At 40.3% G+C, this 22,252-nt stretch overlaps 1 protein-coding gene across 1 annotated transcript; it reads left to right on the top strand.

Moving 5' to 3' along the window:
* The first annotated feature begins 1,152 nt into the window (after positions 1–1,152).
* On the top strand, positions 1,153–19,755 carry snrkb (SNF related kinase b). The gene is made up of 6 exons (XM_032523758.1): positions 1,153–1,436; positions 2,513–2,889; positions 3,215–3,609; positions 4,843–4,856; positions 14,566–14,699; positions 16,640–19,755. The coding sequence occupies exons 2-6, from the start codon at positions 2,654–2,656 to the stop codon at positions 17,685–17,687; spliced, it is 1,827 nt and encodes a 608-aa protein (XP_032379649.1). The 5' UTR covers positions 1,153–1,436; positions 2,513–2,653; the 3' UTR covers positions 17,688–19,755.
* The last annotated feature ends 2,497 nt before the right edge of the window (positions 19,756–22,252 follow it).

The raw sequence follows: 22,252 nt of genomic DNA, 5'->3' as shown, positions 1-22,252 counted from the left end.
TGCTTTTTTGGTATTTCCACAAGATGGTGCCAAAGTCTAAACATGTCAAATACTCACAAATTTTAGGGATACAAAAACAATAATAGGCTACATATGATCTCTTATGTTCAATGGAATGTGTAACTACTGTAGCAGGAACTAACACAACAAGAGGTTTTGAATACGTTGCCAGGTATATGTATACTTTACATTAGGCCTGATTTGGCGTTGCGGCTGGTGTGATCATCACAAGATGGTCTCTAGTGTTTTGTTTTTGTGTGTGTGTGTGTGTGTGTGTGTGTGAGAGAAAGAGAGAGATTGAAACCAGAATCCCATATAAACCCTATCTTTTGTATAATGTGCATGTTACAGATATAATATTGAAAGAAAGAAAGAAAAAAAGAAAGGAACCACTAGATGGCCCTGTTATTCTGCAGGTTGGCTGGTTAGACGAAACAAAGAGCAGCTGAGATGAGATCATCCATCAGACTAATGCATATCATTTCAATATAAAATACTTGAACTCTAAAACCTACAGATAATAAAAATACATAATATACATTACGTTTAAGAATGTAAATGTCTGTAAGGTAATGCTATATGTGACATCAAATAATACATGTACATGGAAATAGGCTAAGACACACACACAAACACACACAAACTTTAGGCTACATTAGGCTACACGAGGTCACTAAATAGCTTGCTATGCACCAGCTCCCTATTGAGATGGCAGCCTACAGGATTTCCCATAGGATGCTCCCATTCTAAAAGCAAAAAGGGTGTAAATAGAAACCACTTTTTGTTCAGGTCCTCATTACCCTCGTGGCCCTGTGTGTTTGTGTGTGAATTTTGGCCAAATTAATAAAGTAATTACTAGCCTGTCACTGAAGCATCTCAGGAATGTTACGTGCCTATACGCGTTACCGGTATAGCTATGTTATGGCATAGCTTATTGTGCCTCCTTGCTATTTTAAGAAAAGCACACATCAGTCAGTTATATAATTTCTTGGACTTCCGAAGCATTCATTCAGTCATTTTCCTCTCTTCACTGCCAACGAGCATGCGTACTACAGGCTCGCGGCCGCTGGCTGATGCTGCTGCGCCGCGGGAGCGAGTTGGAATGTATTGACGTCAGAAGGAAGCTGGACACACGCGCGTATGTACGTGCACGCGCGCGAACGAAACGTTCTGTCCCACTCTTGCGTGTATCTCGTTTTGTGGAGTGGGCGCGCGGTCACACCGCTCGAGCCTCTGGACTGAATAATTGAGGCAGAAGGCAGGCAGTCATGGGAAAAGTATGTGCACACATGGACCGCAAACATGGAATATTATGAAAGAAAACGAAAAGGCAGCGCTGTCATTTTTTACGTCTGAATTCAGTGACACCAAGTGTGAGGCTGACAGAAAGAACTTTTGGCTTAACAGCTCGCAGACGGGATATTTGCACAACAGTGGTAAGTTGGCACCGAGATAACTGTGTTTTCATAGCTGCCTCTGTTGTCCAGCAGCGGCATTATATTCCTGTGGCGCTGTCAGTGAGGTTGTTAGTAGCGTTTGTTTGGAGGTGTTGAGCAGCAGCCGGGAGGATGACTACTGTGTGCGTATGTGCCAAGTCGGGACTGCATTTGAGACCAAGTAGAGAGCAGCTGGCCTTACCACAAGGGTAGCAGCCCATAGGCAGGTTTTCGCAGTGTATTGGATCTAATAAACCTGTACAGCCGAAGATATCAGCGCATTTTAACACGGTGAGGCCTAACGTAACCTACTTGTGTACACTTGGCACAGTTCAGCTGTGAGAAAAGGCTGCTGTTGCCTTTAATGGGAATAGTGGTGCTGCCATCATTGTGATAAATAAGAGATGATGATGATGATGATGATGTTGATGTTGATGATGATGAGCTGTGACAATGATGACGATGAATAGGATAAAGATAACTGCAATGAAGTTGACATAATTGTAAAGATGATGAACATGGTAATGAAGATAATAATTTTAGCTGAATTTGTTACCTTGGGGAAGATCTGATAATGACATCATCAGGTCTAATGCCACCTTCTGACCCTCTTCACCAAACTAATGACACACACACACACACACACACACACACACACACACACACACACACACACACACACACACTCTCTCTCTCTCTCTCATACATTATGGTTTCCTGTTACAGTATTGATTTGGCATGCCATTAGTGCTGGCTGGGTGTTATTTGAGATAGAGACAAACACAGCCCCTTCAATATCAGACAATAAAATAATATTTACCCTCTACTACTCTCATTCCACTACATTACAATGTATACATTGCAATCTAGACTTTGCCACTTAATTTGAACTTGTTCTGTCTTCTCTGCCTTTGTTAAAATATGTGAAATATCAATCTGTTTTTGGACCAGTGCTTGAAGGGATGAGGCATTAGCGTCAGCTGGCCTAATCTAAGCCCTTTTCCCTTCGGGCCAAGTCCAAAATCATCAATGCTGTCATTTTGTCTCATTGTGTTGTCTTTTCTTTGTCCTGACAGGCAACTCCCTATCAATGAGGAACTTTGCTACCCTGCACCCCTTCTTCCTTCTGTCCCTGACACCTTGACACAACTATTTTCCATCTACTATTTCCTTTTGTCAATTGCTCTTTTCCTCCGAACTCCCTCTTTGTTACAAACATGGACTCCTCTGGAGAAATAACCTCAGCCCAGGATGGACATCCGGACCCCAGTTGCAGCCCCAGTCGCTCTGATCTCAGCGGACTGTACCAACTGGGTCGGACATTGGGCAGGGGTCACTTTGCTGTGGTCAAACTGGCTCGTCATGTCAACACTGGGCAACTGGTTGCTGTCAAGATGATTGACAAGACAAAACTTGATGTTATGGCAACAAGCCACCTCTTACAGGAAGTCAGGTAAAGATTATTAATTAAGACAAAGGTTGAGAAGAAAATATTTTAGAAAATTTAGAAAAATGTTAAAAACTGGTTGAAAAACTACAGCAGGAGCACTTTGTACAATGTTTTTTGTTCAGATGTATTGGGATTTCAAACGGACAGTGTGATCATCTAAATCTAATCTGAGCGAACATGCAACAAAACAAAAAAACAATGCCTAAATTATGAGTGCCATGAAGGAGTTGCATTACTCAAATCCTCCTTACTTAAAACTATTAAAAGGTAATATTCTTAGTTCCTTGTTTTTTTTTATTATCTTACTTTCCTTACAAATTATTTTCAGGTGCATGAGGCTGGTGCAGCATCCCAATGTGGTTCGCCTCTACGAGGTCATCGACACGCCCACCACCCTGTACCTTGTCATGGAGCTGGCCGAGGGCGGCGACCTCTACGACTACATCCTCCGTCATGAGGGTGGCGTGGCTGAGGGCACCGCCAAGCGCCATTTTGCCCAGATTGTGTGTGCTGTGGCGTATTGCCACCAGCTCCACGTGGTTCACCGGGACCTGAAGCCCGAAAATGTGGTGTTCTTTCCCCAGCAAGGTGCGGTGAAGCTGACAGACTTTGGGTTCAGCAACCTATTCCAACCCGGGACAATGTTGGCCACCAGCTGTGGGTCACTGGCGTACTCCGCTCCAGAGATTCTGCTGGGAGAAGAGTATGATGCTCCAGCTGTGGGTGAGAAACAGATTTTAAAAAATTACATTTTTTTTGCTTCTGGGAGTTAACTGAACTAATCCTAACCCCCACATGGGGACACAAGAAATCTGAAGTGTCAGAAAGCAACTAGAAATTTTAGTCATCAACAGAAAAAGAAAAGCATAAAATATACGTGTTACATCCAGTTATGTTTAATATGTCTGACTTTCCTCTAAATGTAGCTTAACTTCTTCAGATTCTGGAACTACTAGACAATTTTACCTATAGTGAATGATTTATATGATACAAGGACAAAAAATTATTTGGTTAAACTGTTTACACTAGGTAGACCTTGCAGCCAGTGGCAAGAGATCACACTCTAAAAGGGTTGGAACTACTTGCTTAGAAAAACAGTATGTGCAAGCTTCTAGTTAGACACATTATTTTTTCTGCTGATTCTGACATAATACATTTGCATATATTCAAATATTGGCCAGGGGCTATACGCAATGTCCTAGTCATTCTGTTCTGAGATCAGCATTTAAACCCACAATAATTCCCACATCAGTTTTGCAAAGTTGTCTTGTGATTGTAGATGTTCAGATTTCCATTTTGTTCGGAGCACTTTCAACCTGCTTCAGCTGTTCTGCAACATTCAATCATACAACACTATCAGAGGAGGTGAAGTTGTAATTGTCGTGGTGTTTCCTTGAATGACATTTGAAACAAAAACAACAAATTAATAACATGACAAATAGTTCATATCCCAAATTTAACTGGAGGGCTGGTTCTTTTTTTGTGTGTGTGTGTGTGTGTGTCCTTGACCCTTGACCCCCCTTGTGTATTTTCTTGTATTAAGTGCATGTGTTCCTGCTCTGTATACCCTTTCATAGTTATGAGCTTGTATTTGTTTGTGCCTGTGTGTAAATGGATCTATGTTTGTTAGTATGTGTGTGTATGTCCATAAAGGATTAGTGTGTGTATCTGGGTCAGTCTAAGCAAGCCAGCCAGCCAGCCAGCCAGTCAGTCATGAGCCAACAGTGAGTTCTGAAGTGGAACCAAACACTGCAGCTAACCACTGTTCTCTCACGCTGCATTGCGTGTGCGTGTGCATGTGATAAAGAGAGAGAAAGATAGAGATAGATAGCAGAAGGAGAAGGTGCCTTGCATCACTGTTTAGTATAAAGGTTGGTATGTACTGCTAGGATCTGTGCAACATTAGAGGTGAGGCTGGCCAATAGGATTTGACATAGGAACAGAAAGAAAACTGAGGGATTTGGTCCCTGGTGGGAAACACAGCATGTTGGCTTCAGGGAGGTTGGTGGTTTTGTCTGCTAAGCTGGACTAGGATGGATTTTGGCAGGGTTTGGCTGTGTTTTTCTTCTTCTTGTTTACTACAAAAACATCCACACTGAATACAAATGCAGTAAGGAGGTGTTCTTTTGGACGGATCTATAGCATTTGTTTTACTGCCTATGGCAAGGATGAGTGGCAAATGTGTTAAAACCAGTGAAAGTGTTATTTAAGAAACTAATGGTCTTGGGTTTTATTTTTCTCATACTGTCTTGTGTTGTTGTCTGCTTATAGCCTTGGTGGAATGTTTTTTTGTTTGTTAACCAAGGGCATGATAAGGAGTGGCGACATACAGTACATCCATAACTTCAACATGGCTTATTTGTTGTGTTAGTTCCTTGTTTCATGTGAGTTCCTGTTTCTAAAAGTGTCCACACAAAGGCGTCCATTTAAATCCATTTGTGTATTTTATTACATCCTCCAAGACTGTTTTCTGCCTCACCTCAACTCAAGTGCCCTTTTCGGTTCTATTTTAACATGATTCAACCTATGACTATCACGATTACATCATCACTTTGTTGAAAATGTACACCTCCATCACCCGCACACACACATACTTTACATACAGTATACTGTGTGTACTAATCAGGGACAGACTGATGATGATGAATGATTTAGGCCAGGAATCTAACAGTTGTCCAGGCCAATACTCACACATTCACAACAGCCCACGTATGCTGTTACTTTTTTCTGTTTACTGTTATGATGGCCATTATCATGCTCAATTATGTCTCATAAGTTGTTGCAGTAACATTTGGGTTGATACCATTTCTCACAGGGGTTTGATGCTGAAATATAACCAATTTTAGCACTTGAGAATTGACAAAATCTGTGCTGTGATTTGGTACCAATAACTTTTGACATTTGGAGATTTCTGCAAGAATTGTTCTTCAATTGAATGGCGAGTGCTTATGTTCAGTGAACTGCTGAGAAACCCCCTTATTGTTAATAAACCTTTGAAAGCCATAAGTCCTCTGAATGCGCTAGGTCTCAAGTTTGTGGTTGTACAGTTTTATGAGGCTGTGATCATCCTAGAAGTCTAAATGGGTACATTTATACAGTGTTCTAAAAATGGATTAATTACAATAAAATAGGTACAATGTGGATTAACACAATAATACAATTGGGCTAATTGAATCCACAGGGGTTTCAGGTTTCCAGCCATATCCAATATACTATGCAACTCCAAGACGTTTAGTGACCCCAGTATGTAGAAATATTCAAATACAACATTTTAGAATTGGCGAAAATAACACATTTATACTGCATGAGACGGCATGGATTCTCCCCAAACTGCATGGGAGTGGGTATGTATGGTATGTCTTCTAAAAAGGAAACTCATGGGTACCAATAGAAAAAACATTTTCATACAAATATTATTAGGTGAGAGGTCAAGGGACCCTTTTTCCAGTTTTTCCTTCGCCAAAGTTAAGCCTAAACTTATAGCAAAATTTTGCTCCCATTCAGACAGGCTAGCTTTACCTGTTTAGTACCAATTAATTCCTTAGATTGTCTAGTTTTATAAGATACAGATATCTTCATCCAAGAGCCCGCTAACCTTGTAAAGACAGGAATGTTGGACAAAATTGCCAAAGGTCCCACAGGTGACTAAGTTTAGGGTTAACACAGGTCGGACACTCCGAGCCTATCAGCTTTACCCCGGTGCTAACAATGGCCAGTCTGGGTCTGGTGATAATCCTGAGCTGCACAGAGTGTTCGTTAGTGATCTCAGTCTCAAGAAGGTGACTCATAAACCCATCTCCACCCACACACACACACACACACACACACACCAACAACACACACACACACACACACACACCACACACACACACAAACAACACCATTCACTCATACATGGTCTCTGTGTCTCTTTGATATTTTTGTCTATAAACAGAATGAAGTAAAAATCCCTGTGGTTTCTTCACTGCTAGGAGTCGCAGTATGCAGCGTAGATGCATGCTCTGTTAAAGGATGTGTGTGTGTGTGTGTGTGTGTGTGTGTGTGTGTGTGTGTGTGTGTGTGTGTGTGTGGTGTGTGTTGTGTGTGGGTGTGTGTGTGTGTGTGTGTGTGTTGTGTGTGTGTGTGTGTGGTGTGTGGGTGTGTGGGTGTGGTGGGTTGTGTGTGTGTGTGTGTGTGTGTGTGTGTGAGAGAGAGATGATAGTCATATGATGTGGAGGAGAGACACTTGGGTCAATTGGGTCTCTTGACTACTTTGACAAAGATAAACATTGCTACTACTACTGTAGTTACATTATATCGGCCCATTACTGTGCTGAGCATATGCGTTTTTGAGGTCTAAGTGTTGATGTTAGGTTCACAGACTTCAGTGGAAGGACGTCACTAGTGGTGTAGTCTGGTTTACCAGATGAACAGTACTAGGATAAAGCCTGACATTCTGCGCTTAGGCAGTCTTCCTCCCTCTGTCTATTTTGCAAGAGCAGCATTGCTGCATCCAATATGTGCAACGTTTGGTGAGTTATGAAGGAGAAGTGCTTGGCATTTGAGTTACAGTAAATGTCAGAGGAGAAGAGCGGGGGACCTGAATTGGTGGACTATGTTCTGAGCAGAAGGAAGTTCTGCATTTGGCAGATACTATAAGCCTCTCTGGGCATCAGATACACACTCTTTTTTTGTGCTATGAGGTGTAAGTAGCATTGAATCAATGTGATTGTGACAAGTGTTCATGGTTTCATTTCTGGGCCTATTTATATATTATGTGGTCCACATGTCTTACAAACTTGGATAATTGAACCAAGCAGGCAATGATACACCACTTACATATTTTTGAGTGCAGCAGATATTGAGTTTGATTGGAGAAAAAGCTGCTTTCTAAAACAGTAAATGGCAGAGTCCACACATTTCTCTGCTCCAGGTTGGAGGGTGATGGTTGCTCGTTGCTCAGCTGGAAGCAGCATGGAACTATGAAGGTTTTTCAGACAAAACATCTTTGTGAGTGTTTTCATATCAACCTGAAGGCTCAACTGTTCAGAGTTGAAAATAAAACGGTGCAAAATAACGATGCCACTTTATTGATTCTGATTACAAACTTAAAGTGAAAGTACTTTGAATATATATTTTATGTCACGAAATCTTCTGTTTTGTCAAAAACCATGTTGCATTTATTGAATAACAAAGTATGTCCAGTTTTTACAGGGGCACTCCACCAGTGTTTCATAAGACAATCATGAGAAAAAGTACCAAGCCTGGAAAACAGTGTAATATCTTCTCCAGTTCTGAAGAAGATAATAAGTTAGAGAAAAAACTCTGATGGTGATGTCACAGGGAGGGTCTAACAATAGATGCTACTGAGTTGCATTAAGGAAATGTGGGATCCATTATTTGGAGCTAAACTCACAGTAGACAAAAATTCAAAATATGTTAGAATGTGTCTTTGCAAGTCCCCTACAGTTACAAAAGTAAAGTACAAATCGGTGTGTGTGTGTGTGTGTGTGTGTGTGTGTGTGTGTGTGTGTTGTGTGTGTGTGTGTGTGTGTGTGTGTGTGTGTGTGTGTGTGTGTGTGTGTGTGTGTGTGTGTGTGTGTGTGTGTGTGTGTGTGTGTGTGTGTGTGTGTGTGTGTGTGTGTGTACACATATTTTAAGAACATGCAACATGTCTTAAGTTGTCCTTGAAACTCTGATCTGATTCCCAAGAAATAATGCATTGTTCAGATCAGAGTGGTTATCACATCTGTGCTACTCTACTGTCACTAGAAGGTAACAAAATAAATAGGCCTAGTGACAATAATGCCTATAAAAGAAAGAAAATACATCTGCATGCACAATACATGTACGCAATAATCATCTGCTTCGCAGCTTTATCAAGATTATTCTATCAGCGTTAGAAGATAATCATATCAGAATAATAGACTTTGTCGAGATCATGAGAAAAATGCCTTTAAATTTGGTCTGGTTTATAACATATAGAATGTTAATCAGTGATGATGACCTGAATGCATAATTTAATGTAGATAGGACCATGCAATTAATCCTGGGATAGTCAGTTCTGTCTTCCACATGTGGGCAATAAAGGCTTGAACTTTTTTTTCTGAACTTGGAAGTCCGTTTGGAACTGAGTTGAGTTGGTTGACCCCTTACAAGTATTTGGTCTTGAAATGTGCCCTCAAAAAAACCAGGATCATTCACTCCGTTCCTCTTTGCAGTACTGCTGAACTCTGTGCACAAGCTTTTTTTATCTCAGCATCTGGTTCATATATATATAGTGTGTGTGTATGTGTGTGTGTGCGTTGTTTGTGTGTTGTTTGTGCGTTGTTTGTGCTGTCAACAGTTGTAGCGGTGGGAAGAAAAATTGATTCTTAGATACATCACGATATACTGTGTATATATATATATATATACACAGTATATCCTGATATATAGATATATCTATATATATAGATATATACACCAAACTGCTTTCATAAAAACGGCCCCAGATAATGTTAGACGTCTTCTCCACATTGTTGATGCGGCAGAGGACAGTAAGACCCCAATGTCACTTCGCTCTCTTGACGCAATTAAAGCTTTTGACAGGCTTGACTGGCCATTTTTATGGTCGGGTAATGGGCTTTGGCATAACCTTCATTGGTATGATTGAAGCTTTGTGTTCTAATTCCTCAGCTCGAGTCTTAACTTAACCTCCTTCTCTTTATTTACAGTTTCTAAATCCTCCCGCCAAGGCTGCCCCTTGAGTCTTGCATTATTTGTCATTTCTCTGGAGCCCTTGGCTCAAGCCATTTGCCAATCAATTATGGTGTCACCGATATACATTCCTGCTACAAAGCATCACCTCTCACTATTTGCGGACAATGTTTTTGTTATTTAGAGAACCCCTCTCAGTCTCTTCCTCACCTTCTATCCTTATGTGAGGAGTATGGTAGTTTATCAGGCTTTAAAATTATCTGGTCAAAGTCTGCACTACTTTGTTTAAAGGATTCTGCCCACAACTCAACCATCTCTGCCAACATCCCCATTGTTAATCAGTTTAAATATTTATTTGTTACATATTTATATTCTGTTGCTCTGAACAGCGTTTTGAAAGATATGTAAAAGTGGATGAGTACATGTAAATTCAAGCCCATATCTCAGTGGTTAAAAGGAATGTTTGACCCAGGATTAATTTTGTGAGCTCTCTGCTACTTCTCTCCCCTCTTGCTGGCTACTGGCGTGAATTACAATCAGTGGTATCTAAATTTATCTGGAAAGGCAAGCGTCCGTGACTTAAGATGTCCACTCTACAGAGGAGGAAATAGGATGGTGGCTTCTCAGAACCCAACTTTAAAAATTATTTCTGATCCTTTGTGTTAAGACCCCTCCTTACTTGGTTTAATCCAGATGGCTCTGTTTGCTGGCGTACCCTAGAGTGCTATGACAGTTCCATGACGATGAATGTTTCTAATAAACAGTGCCAGCTACGCTTTGGCCCGATTATCTCTCATCTTATCAAAACTTAAAGGTTAGCTGACACATACTGTTGTGTAGCTTGTAACTGGCAAACTTTTTTCCCATTATTCAATAATGCTGCACTCCTGATTGGTGGGAGGCCAATAACAGCTCACAAAGGGAATAAATTAATTGTCTAATAGACATTTTTGGTGAGGTTGGCTTGTTACCCTTATCTGACTTACAAAATGCACTCAGTATACCACGTTCCTCTTTTTTCTTTTACCTTCAGGTAAGGTCACCGCTCAAGGCATACGTTGTTCCTCGGCAGAAGCCTTTGCCCATTCATCCTATTCGGAAGTTATTTTCTGCGCAGCCTAAAAACTGTGGTATGGTGTCTTGGCTTTATCAGTTCTTAGTTTTACCTGGCCGCTCTGCCCTTTTCTATTAAAAAAAGAGTATCGATCTCAACTGGCATAATGTATGGTCTAGCATTCTAGAAGGATCTCACAATCCAGACCATTAGCAGATTCACTACAATTTTGTCATAGGACATATCTCACCCCCGTGAAAATGCACCACATAAAAATAATTAATAGCCCATTATGCACTTTCTGTCCAATGAAAGCACAAGGCACATATCTTCACATGATCTGGGAGTGCTCTCCCTTTGGTCAGTTCTTAAACAATAATGCATCCAAAATCTCCACCTTGTTTAATGTTACTGTGCCTGTTACTGTCAATGTCTTGGCAAAACAACACATGCAGAAACAGACACACACAAACACACACACACACACACACAAACAGACACACACACACGCACACACAGATAGATACAAGACAAGGGACCAAACACCTGTGCAAGTTAGAGGTCCAGGTTGACCTCACAGAGTTCGCAATGCTCTGCTAAGTGTCCAGAGTTTTATTTGGCAAATAGGAGCTTTTCTGTTATGATTGGTGACCTCTCCTCGTCAGTTGCTCCTCTCTCTTGTGGGGTACTGCAGGGATTAATTCTTGGCCCCATTCTGTTTGCTGCCTTTAGGGGCTATTATAGGAAAGCATATCCTGTCATTTCATTGCTACGCAGATGATTTAAAAATCTATTTGTTTAAGAAAGCAAATGACAGTGTCACACTAAACTCCCTGCTTAGTTGTATCACTGATATTAAGTTGTGGCTTTCCAAAAACTTTCTTGATTTGAATGAAGATAAAACGGAGTGTATTATTTTCAGTACTTCAGGCATGCAAAATAGTCCAACTTTGAGTTACACTAGGTCAGCTGTCAAAAAATGTGGGGGTTGCTTTTGATTGCAGCATGAAATTTGCAGATCAGACCAGTAATATTGTTAGAGAGCTTTTTCCAGCTTCGTCTCCTGGCTAAAGTTAAGCCTTTGCTGTGCAGGCACGAGCTAGAAAAGCCTCTTCGGGATTTTATTAGTTCAAGGTTGGACTACTCTAATGCTCTCTATATTGGTCTGAATCAGCCGTCCATCTCATGTCTTCACCTTGTGCAAAATGCAGCTGCTCGCTTTAACAAATACATCTAGATGTGCACATATCACTCCCGTTCTCTATACTCTATATTGGCTCCCTGTGCATTTTTAGAATAGATTTTAAGATTTTATTGTTTATTTTCAAGGCCTTAAATGGTCTGACCCCAGAGTATTTGTCTGAAATTTTAACTTTGCGGAAGCCCAACCGGTCATTGCGTTCTTCAAATCAGCGAGTTTTGAAAGTACCAAGGTGCAGTTGCTGCCCCGAGACTCTGGAACAAGTTACCCCTTGATATTCGCACTATAACAGATGTAGCTCTTTTTAAGTCCAAACTCAAAATGTTTCTGTTTAGTCTGGCTTTTAATACGTAGCTGTGGTGTGGCAATTTTATTCTTCTGTTTCTTTGTAACCTTTTCTGATTTTACTGTTTTCTATGTTCACTCTTTCAATTGTATGATATGTGTTATTGCTCTTGGTTTCTGATGTTAAGCACTTTGGATATCTGCTGGTTGTTGTAAAGTGCTATATAATACATTTTGATTGATTAATTGACTGTCTATTTGCACATAGACCCTTTTCTACTTGGATGTAGTGTATGTGAAACTCTGAACAATTAGCGGAGCATTGCGGACTTTGCGAGGTCAGCTTGGACCTCTAACTTGCACAGGTGTTTGGTCCCTTGTTTTTTGTCTGTGTCTGTGTGTGTGTGTGTGCGTGTGTGTTTTTGTATCTGCATGTGTTGTTTTGTCTCCCTCCCTCCGGTTTTTGTAACTGTTTGTAAATGTTTATGTTTTTTAATTTTCAAAAAAAATAATTAGATCACAAAAAAAAGTTTAGTTTTGAATAGAATCTCTGGCCTCTGAATCGGAATCAAATCAAATCATGAGGTGCCCAGAGATTCCCACCCTTACCAGTGAGCAGAGTAAAGTACACTCCCAGGCCCAGCACTGAGTGGCTTCTCTTCCCTGTTGCATAAGATGTCTTTAGACTATATTGAGCATGCACATGAGTGTACATTGTATTGGCGAGGACTGAGGGCCATTGTTTGCACCATCATGAGTATAGTGTGGGACAATGGCTGAATGCTTATCACACATGGGATTGGTACTTGGGAGAATCCATGGATAGGGGTCTGAATTAACTACAGTGTTTGGATTTTGTTGTGTTCTGAAAGAGATAAGTTTTTAAATTCCTGTTCATCTAATATGCTTTGGATATTATAATGTAATATAAAACCTAAAACTTGTCATTTTGCACCACTATTATGTGTTATTTTACCTAGTGTGAACTAATGTAATTGCACAAGCAATGATGCTGCATCCTTATCTTATCTAAATATCATGTATATTTTCAGAAAAGAATGTTGATGTCAACTCTTTTTTTTAAACAAGTACATATCAAGATTTCCACTTTCCACTGTCAGCAGTCTAAGATAAGGAATGTCAAAATGATTAGTTATACCCACACTGTTTCCATGCTGGCAACTCCATGAGGCTGTGCTTTGAGATAAATGCTAACATCTGCATGCTAACATGCTTACAATGACAATGCTAACATGCTGATGTTAAGCAAGTATATGTTTACCATGTTCACCATCACTTTAGCATGCTAACATTTGCTAATTTGCTCTAAACATTTAGCACAGCTGAGGCTGATGGAATGTATTCAGGTATTTATTTGGTCCTAAAAGAAAATATTGGAATAAGTGAAAATTTGACCTGATGAAGAAAAGACGGGAATGTCAGGGATCACCAGAGTCATCCTCTGAAGATGTATGCTCGTTAGAAGCGGAGCGGTTCACGAAATTCATGGATTGGTTCACATCACGGTTTGGGGGTCACAGTTTTTATTTCAGTACATTAGTTTTGTTTGGTACATCTTTGAATTCTGGCCAAGAACATAAACACATGCACACATAGTTATGTAAGTCAAAAATGCACCATTTATCTATCTAGTGTTAAATCAGGGTTAACACAGTGTGAACAGCATGTGTAGTGTTCCTATTTGTAATGTTTGGGAGAAACACAAGGAGAAACAGAAACAAGAGAGAAAGCACGATCATTCTCAGAATAGCACACAACAGGCCCTCTGTTTATTATGGCCTTCAGCCCTCAGCTCCCTTTCCTCGGAGTGGGTTGCCATGTGTGTGTGTGCTGGAGTGTGTGTGGGTGTGTGTTTCCTTGAACCGGTCCACGGTGTTCTCCGGTTTAGGCTGTTTGAGTTTGCACGGACGTCCTCTCACAGGATCTGCATGAGGACGAGAGGAGGGGGTGAGGAGGAAGGAAAGGGAGGAGACGTGAAAAGAACACTGTCAGCACCAGAAAGTGTGTGTGTGTGTGTGTGTGTGTGGTGTGTGTGGTGTGTGTGTGTGTGTGTGTGTGTGTGTGTGTGTGTGTGTGTGTGTGTGTGTGTGTGTGTGTGTGTGTGGTGTGTGTGTGTGTGTGTGTGTGTGTGTGGTGTAGTTGATCCTTTTATGTAGATTTCTAAGACAGAATCAGATTTTCCTCATCTTTGTGTGTGTTTAGAAAATAACTGCAATGGTGTTTTCAATTCATATTTGAAAGGGACATTTTTTTTTTTTAACACTCATGAACTATGTGTTCATAGAATAAAATATGATCTGATTGAGGTGGATGACATGACTTGCTATTTTAAGGCAAATTGTTTTGCTCTGTGTGTGTGTTGTGTGTTGTGTGTGTGTGTGTGTGTGTGTGTGGTGTGTGGGTGTGTGTGTGTGTGTTTCCCAGATATATGTGACCTAAGGGAGTGTCGAAATCCTTGTACATGTTGGTGTGTGGAGTCCCTCCCTTTCAGGAAACCAACGACAGTGAGACGCTGGTCATGATTCTGGACTGTCGCTACTGCGTCCCCAAACATGTTTCAGACGACTGCAGAGAGTGAGTACTAATGAATGACACTAAGGTTAGACCATAGCAACGGGTGATAACACTTAGGTTCCTCACTCATCACAGCTTCAAAAAACAAAGAGTTATCTGTAAAAGAAAACAATTTTATTATCTTTGCAGGTTTTCTTTTCTTGTTTATGAATGTATTCTTTATTTATAGGTTTGTTCTACTCCCAGAGATTTTCTGCTGTGGAATAGATGTTGTGGGTCACACTGTCATCAGAAGCTGCTGACCGTAAAATCATCTCATTAGTGTGCGTTTCAGTAGATACTGCAAATGTCCTAGTTATCTCAGAGGCTGCAAATACAGTGGCTTTAAACAGTGAGTGGTGTCTGTCAAATGTTTGCTATTCCTTTCTTCAGTACAAAACAACTGTCTCCTTAAACCATATTTCAATCTTGTCAGAGGCACTCCAGACACACCTCTGAAAGTAAATAAAACTCACATATACTGTATGTGTCGTCTCACTTCACTTTCAATCCTCACACCTCCAACAAAAACTCATCACCAGCTAAGCACACACTGTGCTTAGCTCACAGAACTATAGGGTCAACAACAGCAGCTTTAGAGAGTAAATGACATTAAACAAATTCACCTTATCTTCCAGATTTTGTTACTAGCTCACTATTGACTCAACACAGGAATAATCAATAGAGAAAGTAGATGGGGTGACACAGTGTTACAGTGGGTCTGAACCCGCTGGCCAGTTTGGACCCTCCTGCGTGGATTTTTCATGTTCACCCTGTGTTTTCTCAGGGTTCTCAGGTTTCCTCCCACAGACACGCTTGTTAGGTTAATTGCTGAATCTAAATTTCCTGTGGGTGTGAATGGTTTCTGTTTCTATGTGTCAGCCCTGTGATTGCCTGGCAACCTGTCCAGGTTGTACCCCACCTCTTGCCCAATGTTATCTGGGATAGGCTCCAGCCCCCCTGCAACCCTGAACAGGATACACGGTTACAGATAATGGATGGATGGATGAATGGAAGTGGATGGTTAGCAGGTGTTTAGCAAATCCAAATAAAAATTCAGATCCACATTAAAAAAGCGCCGACCCCTTTTACATATGCTACAGAAATCCTAACGATCCTTAAAAAGTCACCTCAAAAAAGTCCCCAGAAGGTATTAAAAAGTAATTTACAAAAGTCTTTTTTCAACATTTTCTCATGCCTGTCAAAGACATTACCTGTTAATTATAAAAGGTGTGTTTTTTTGTAACTGATTGCATCTTATTCCTCTGTGCCATTATGATGAACATGCACTGAAAGTGTTCCCCCTAAAATAGACTATTTAATCCTTTTTTAATAATGTTTGGTACAATCAACAGTGCCCAGCTGTTTTGGGAAATGACTAAGCCTTTAAAAAAATTTAAACGTAAGATGTACATCTTCAGGCAAAAATAAATAGGCATGTGACCAAAAGACCAAAGACAGGAAAGGAAAGTCCTAAATTATTGAGAGACGGACTAACACATTGTTGTTTTGGTCTTCTCATTGGATTGCCTTTGTTGGCAATGAGAAAAATATTGAACAAAACCAACGTTATCCTTTTAAACATGAGCTTATACACACCCAGGATGGTGAAATTGCCATTTTCACCATCATGATACAGCTTGCAGACACAGCGCTGTATCTGCATGCAGTTCTTGCCCTGAAATGTCCCTGAATGAACGCCTTTCATTCATTGGTGTATTTGATTTCAGAAAAGGAGCCGAATAGAACAGAACAACCTCCTGGACATTAGAAATTGATACATGTTTCAAGAATGTTTAGTATAGTTATGCATGGAGATGACCTAGATCAGATATAAATCAGGTAATTCTCTGTGCCAATTCAGTTGCTGTAATGGCTGATCACCAAAATTTAAAGCAAGCAATCAAGCAGCTTATATCCTTTCCATGAAACAATAAACCTCTCTGTTTTTGCCCGGTCAGTCTGATCTCCAGGATGCTGCAGAAGGATCCATCTTGCCGCGCCTCGCTTGAGGAGATTGAGGCTCATCACTGGCTGCAAGGGCTGGATAACATCTTGCTCAGCCCAGAGGCCCCACCACACTGGCTCTCAGGGGCCCTCTCCCCCTGCTCTCCCCGATCAGGAGTACCTGAATGTGGGGACCTGCTCGCCGCAAGGCCCCCTCCTCAGCAGGCTTTCCCTGGCCCCTGGCAACCCAGCCTCAGCCTCACCCTCCGTCCATCTCTGGCTGAGGAGCCTCCAGCCACCAAGAACCTGCCTGCACTACAGAAGATCTGTGAGGAGGAAGAAGAGGAAGAGGATGAGGAGGAGGGCAGTGTGGCAAAGGAGGGTAAAGGTTTAGTAGCAGAGCCAGAGAAAGAAGCTGAGGAGATGCTTGATGGTGCAGATCAAGAGTGCAGGGAAGAAGAAGAAAAGTGGAAATTGAGCAGCTTAGTGGAGATAATAGAGGAGGAAGAGGAGGAGCAGGAAGATATGGCAATGGAAATAGAGAAAGAAGAGAGTGGTTGTGTGATTTCTGACCAGCCAGTCAGAAATGGAGACAAGACGATCAGTCAGACACCTGAAGCCCTACCAGCATCTTTGCCTGGTTTGGGGGTACCGTGCTGTCAAGGGCAACCAGACTCCGCAAGCCTGGAGGAAGGAAACAACGAGGGGACAGAACCTAACAACAACACCAACAAACCTCCTCCTCTTCTCCCTGCATCCTCTTCCAGACTCATCCGGAACGAGATAGAAGCCCAAAAAAAAGAAAGAGAAGGAGAACAAGACGAGAAAGCAGAGGGTGGAAGAGATGACCTCTTAACAGACAGATCTCAACCCCACAATGCTTTGGGGACCCGGGATGAGGCTGCTCCGAGGCTAGAGCAGGGGAAACGACATAGCATAAAGCTGCGTGAGAGACTCTTTCAGTTTCCTCTGTGTGAGAAAGCTCTGGCCTTGAACATACCGACACACAACAAGCCCAAGATCCTGCCGCTGACTCAGTACAACTGCTGCCATGTGCTATAAGCAAAAGCAGCCTGTGTGCTGCCTGCGGTGGGCTGCTTGCTCACTTGGGACATGCAGACTGTTATGCAGTGGGCAGGTGGCTGGCTACAGAGCACACACCTTATGAAATGGCAAACGGCTGAGCTCCCTGTTAAGCCTTTCTGCTGCAGAGACCTTTAGGCAGTAGAGCAAAGGCCCTCAGTGTGCTGGATGGGACGTGTACAGCTTCATTCCTACAAACACTCAGTTCTAACATTGTGCTCATGTAAGAAACATTGTGTGAAGCTAGCGTGGACAGCACAGTGGTAGAGCAGGGCGGTGTGGAGAAAATCAAATATCACAATAGTTTTCACCAATTACCTTGATAACGATCGATATTGCGGTGACATTGTAGAGTTGACTATTTGTGTTTTCACAAAAATGTTAACACATTGAGAGTTTTGATGAATAATCACCAATCATGTTGATACAATGACTAAGTGGGTAAAGGCAAATAATAAAACTAGCTAGTAAGTCTAGTAAGTTCAGAAAAGGGCATCACTTTGCAGCAGCCTCTAAAACCAGAAAAACACTTGGCTCATATCACAATATTATGATATCCAAAATGTAAGACGATATCTAGCCTCATATATCAGTGTCAATATACTATTGATATATTGCCCAACCCTACACAGTTCTCAGACTCAGTAGAACCTCACGTATTTGTTCCTGTTACAGGAGCAACCGTAGAGATACAACGACTAGACTGTGTCCAATCTGTAGCTTAGAAACAATACTGGACCTACAGGGAGGAGGGAGGGAGAATGAAGAAAGATGACGACGGCAAGAGATAGGCAGCAGTATTTATTGAATAAGCTTTAGTCTGTTTTGTTTGTTTAAAAGGTGCCTACAACGATGAAATGGTTTCATACTGTACATGGCCACTGTGTCATTTTATTTCTGACTTAAAAAGCTCTAAAAGACAGAATGGTCTAGCACTAGGTAGATCCATGATTTCATCATTTCTAGTATATAAAGTAGAATACACCAATAAACCAGCTTCTGCTACAGAGTAACACTTGTTTCCTCTCTTCCCTTTGCACAACCTGCTTCTCTCATTGGTTTTAATATAAGCTCTTAATATAAGCTCTATTAAAGAAAGACTGAGACTGTTATGATGTGACATGATATGATGTGATACTGTGTAATATATGCCTAAGACTAAAATTACATGATTTTCTGTTCTCTTATTCATGAAGTCTAAATGATATGACTTGTCCTAATATAATGTATACTATTAATAGGAGCATTGATCATTGATTGGGATGCAGGTCTTCCGTTGTATTTGAACTTGTTCTTTTTATTCATACTTAACAGTTTAACAGTTTTAAGAATATTTGATCATAACAGTTTTATTTTGGATGTGCAGATATTTGAATTTTCTTGATTTTGTTTTATATAATGTGACAAAGATATTAATTCTCTGAAGAGATATGTGACTTTGTGCATGCTATTACTGTTATTTATCACAATATACCTCCATGTCTTGGATCTGACAGGACATTGTTCTTGTGTAACTGTAAGTACCTTGAGGTAACCCACTGAATGATGAATTGCACACAGTATGACTACTTTAGCTGGTAGCTTTCTTAAAGGATTATCTTTGGACTGATGGATAGATTTGTTTGCCATTTGGCCCAAATGTACTATGTTATTGTGAAGCTGAGGAGTCCCTCCGTATGGTATTATTTTACCATATAATGCCTCTGTGTTCCTCTATTTTTTCATGCACATGTATTTTTCCTCTTTAGAAGGTGAGACAAGAAGTGAATCATTTTGTTAAGTTAAAGAAGGCCAAAGCTGTACAATAAGCTAAGGAGCAGATGTCATGTGAAATCTGATTATCACGTATATTTCATCAGCCATGTAAGCATAAAATCTGTGCAGAAGAGGGATAAAATCCCATTATTTGTTCCTGTGTGATGCACAGCCTGTCTCTCCTCAGTGTGTCTGTGTCTACTGACCTACATTGTAACTAGGACCACGTCTCTATCGAGCCATGAACTTATTTTTCTGTATTTATTTATTAAAGTGGATTTAATCAATAGGATGAATGTGTGCAGTTTGCTGTTGTTATACAAAATGCGGACCGTGATACTGTGCAGTGTTGTTTTTCCCACACACACACCAGAATCTCAATACCCCCTTCTCCACAAGACTGGATTATCAACCGGTTAGCCAGACCTATCTCCACAGCGCTGTGGAGGAAGGCCTGGCAACAGGAGCATCAATTCCTGGATAGGAGAAAAATCGGTCAGGGGTGGTTTAGATTACTTCAAGCCAATCACAATTGTCTTTGGCATCGCTAAGCTTCAGATGCAGCGAGCGTCGCTCTTCAAAATGGTTAATGGGAAGAAACTTGTTATGGTGGAACATTTGTACCCGGCAAAAGAAAACACCACATAGAATATTAAATGTAGTTAACTGTTCACACGATACAGTAATGTGAGCTATTTAAATTAGCTGGAAAGATGGTTAAACGTAATTTGCTGTTGTGTATACTGTCCATAGCAAAACATCCCAGTTAGAGAGTAAATGTCGTAAACATATTCTTTGTAAATCTCTACAATCATTCCCTGAAAGAACCAAGCAGGCCGGTCCAACGATCCAACTTTTCCTTAAAATTTGCCATTGTCAGCGTATAACATTGTTCAGAGGTTCCAGTTAATGTTGCTCAATGCAACCGGAGTTTAAAGTGAACACAATGAAAGCGTAAGGAGAGAGGCATCTGGCGGGACTTCACCAGAATTATCGGGTAAATGAACCGTCGTCAATCCAGACTACCTACCAGGAAACGGGGGCAACATTTAAAGTCCTAGTTGGTTGAGGTGGAGCTCATTTTAATCACTCTAGCTACTGTTTGGTGGTTTTATCTATCACAATCCCACCCATCATTCTGTATTTTACAAGCTCATACAGTTATTTTTGTATTAGTCTATAAATTGTTTTAATAACACTGCATATTATACCTTTCAATATAGAGCTGCAACTAATATATATTTATATTTATTAGTAATATTTTAATTGTAGATTATTCTCTTATTGATTAATCTGCTGTATAAAATGTAAAATGCTCATAATAATTTCTTAAAACTCAAGGTAACACCTTAACGTGTTTGTTTTTGCCAACAAGCAGTCTAAAGATATTTAGTTTTCTGTCTAGATATTATTTTGGCATTTTTGCTTAAAATATGACTTAAATAGTTATTCATTATCAAATTTAAAAAATGCTGTTTAAATTTCTGTTGATTGACTAAGTTATTAATCCAATAATTATTTCAGCAAAGAAAGTAGTTACTAAGCTGTTAAGTAAATGTAGCGGAGTCCAAAAGGTTTTCTACGGTGGCCGGCGGGCAACGTCCTGCAGCTTGAGAAAACACATGCAAAGACAAAACAGCAAATTAAGAAAACATCTTTATAAATTTGACAACACATGCGCAGCATTTGGTAAACATACTGCAAATACACACAATTCAATCAACTATAGAAACGATGCAAATTGAAAAGAAAGAAGAAATAAGAAATAAGAAATGCAACAGAAAAACCAAAAAATCCATCCAGTTACACAACAGAAGGCGAGGTCATGTCAGAGAGAAGATCATTTGTTTTCCTAATTTTTTACTTACTTACTTACACTTATTAAAAAACATTTATTTACTGAAAAGTGTCCCACTGCAAAAAATGGGTGTCTAAAAACAAGATAAAAACACTAAATCTAAAGATAATTTCACTAGACAAGCTTGTTTGATTTAAGATTATAGTGTTAAGTTGAACACTTAAAATAAGAAATCCACTCTTAAAACAAGATGAATTATCTAACGCTTCTAAAGTTTTTTTTATCTTTGTAAGAACCAAATAATTTGCAGTGTATTTATGGGCTACTAGTGATAGCTTGCAAGCTCATGTAGAAGTTAATCCCTAGAACATAAACTATAACATATAAAACCTGTTGCTCTTTGATAATACAGCAAAAGACTATAGGGCCGAACGTAAAAATGAATGTACACATTTTTATGTCGCCTCTTGTCAAACCCATAGACTGTTAATATTTACAGTCTAAGGTCAAACCTCTCATCTGCTCTCTCTTTCTCTCTCTCTCTCTCTCTGAAATCAATTCTGTTGCCTTTGTTTTCGGGGTTTGTGGGTTTTTCCTTTTGCATCATTTCTGTATTTGTAGCGCGTCTAGGTATTTGGTTTTGTTGTGTGTACTTGCAGCAGGTTTGCTAAATGCTGCGCATGTGTTGTAAAATTAGTACAATTTTTCCTAATTTGCTTGTGTTTTGTCTATTTGCATGTGTTTTCTTAAGTTGCAGGCCGTTTTGCTTGTCTGCCTTTTTTTTGCAGTGCGTTTTTCAGCATAGTTTCCTTTCACCAACTTACTTTCCATAAAGAGCAGACACGGCAAACAACCAGTTCTCTTCTGTGACTTTATTGCAGGACAGAATAAGCAAACATTGTCACCTCAATCCTGATCCTGGGACCGGATTACTAAAAGTTCATAACTAACTCATCCCAAACCTTCAGAACAGAGCACACACACACACACA

Source organism: Etheostoma spectabile, chromosome 8 (assembly GCF_008692095.1).
Source record: "Etheostoma spectabile isolate EspeVRDwgs_2016 chromosome 8, UIUC_Espe_1.0, whole genome shotgun sequence".
Classification (NCBI taxonomy): Eukaryota; Metazoa; Chordata; class Actinopteri; order Perciformes; family Percidae; genus Etheostoma; species Etheostoma spectabile.
Note: the sequence above shows the minus strand (reverse complement) of the source record. Positions and strands in the feature narration are given on the sequence as shown.

What these genes read in the sequence shown, in the direction of transcription:
- snrkb (XM_032523758.1), top strand. Translation starts at nt 2,654, where the DNA reads ATGGACTCCTCTGGAGAAATAACCTCAGCCCAGGATGGACATCCGGAC. An exon ending in CACCTCTTACAGGAAGTCAG is followed by an intron (nt 2,890 to 3,214) that starts GTAAAGATTATT and finishes AATTATTTTCAG; the next exon opens with GTGCATGAGGCTGGTGCAGC. An exon ending in GTTTCAGACGACTGCAGAGA is followed by an intron (nt 14,700 to 16,639) that starts GTGAGTACTAAT and finishes TTGCCCGGTCAG; the next exon opens with TCTGATCTCCAGGATGCTGC.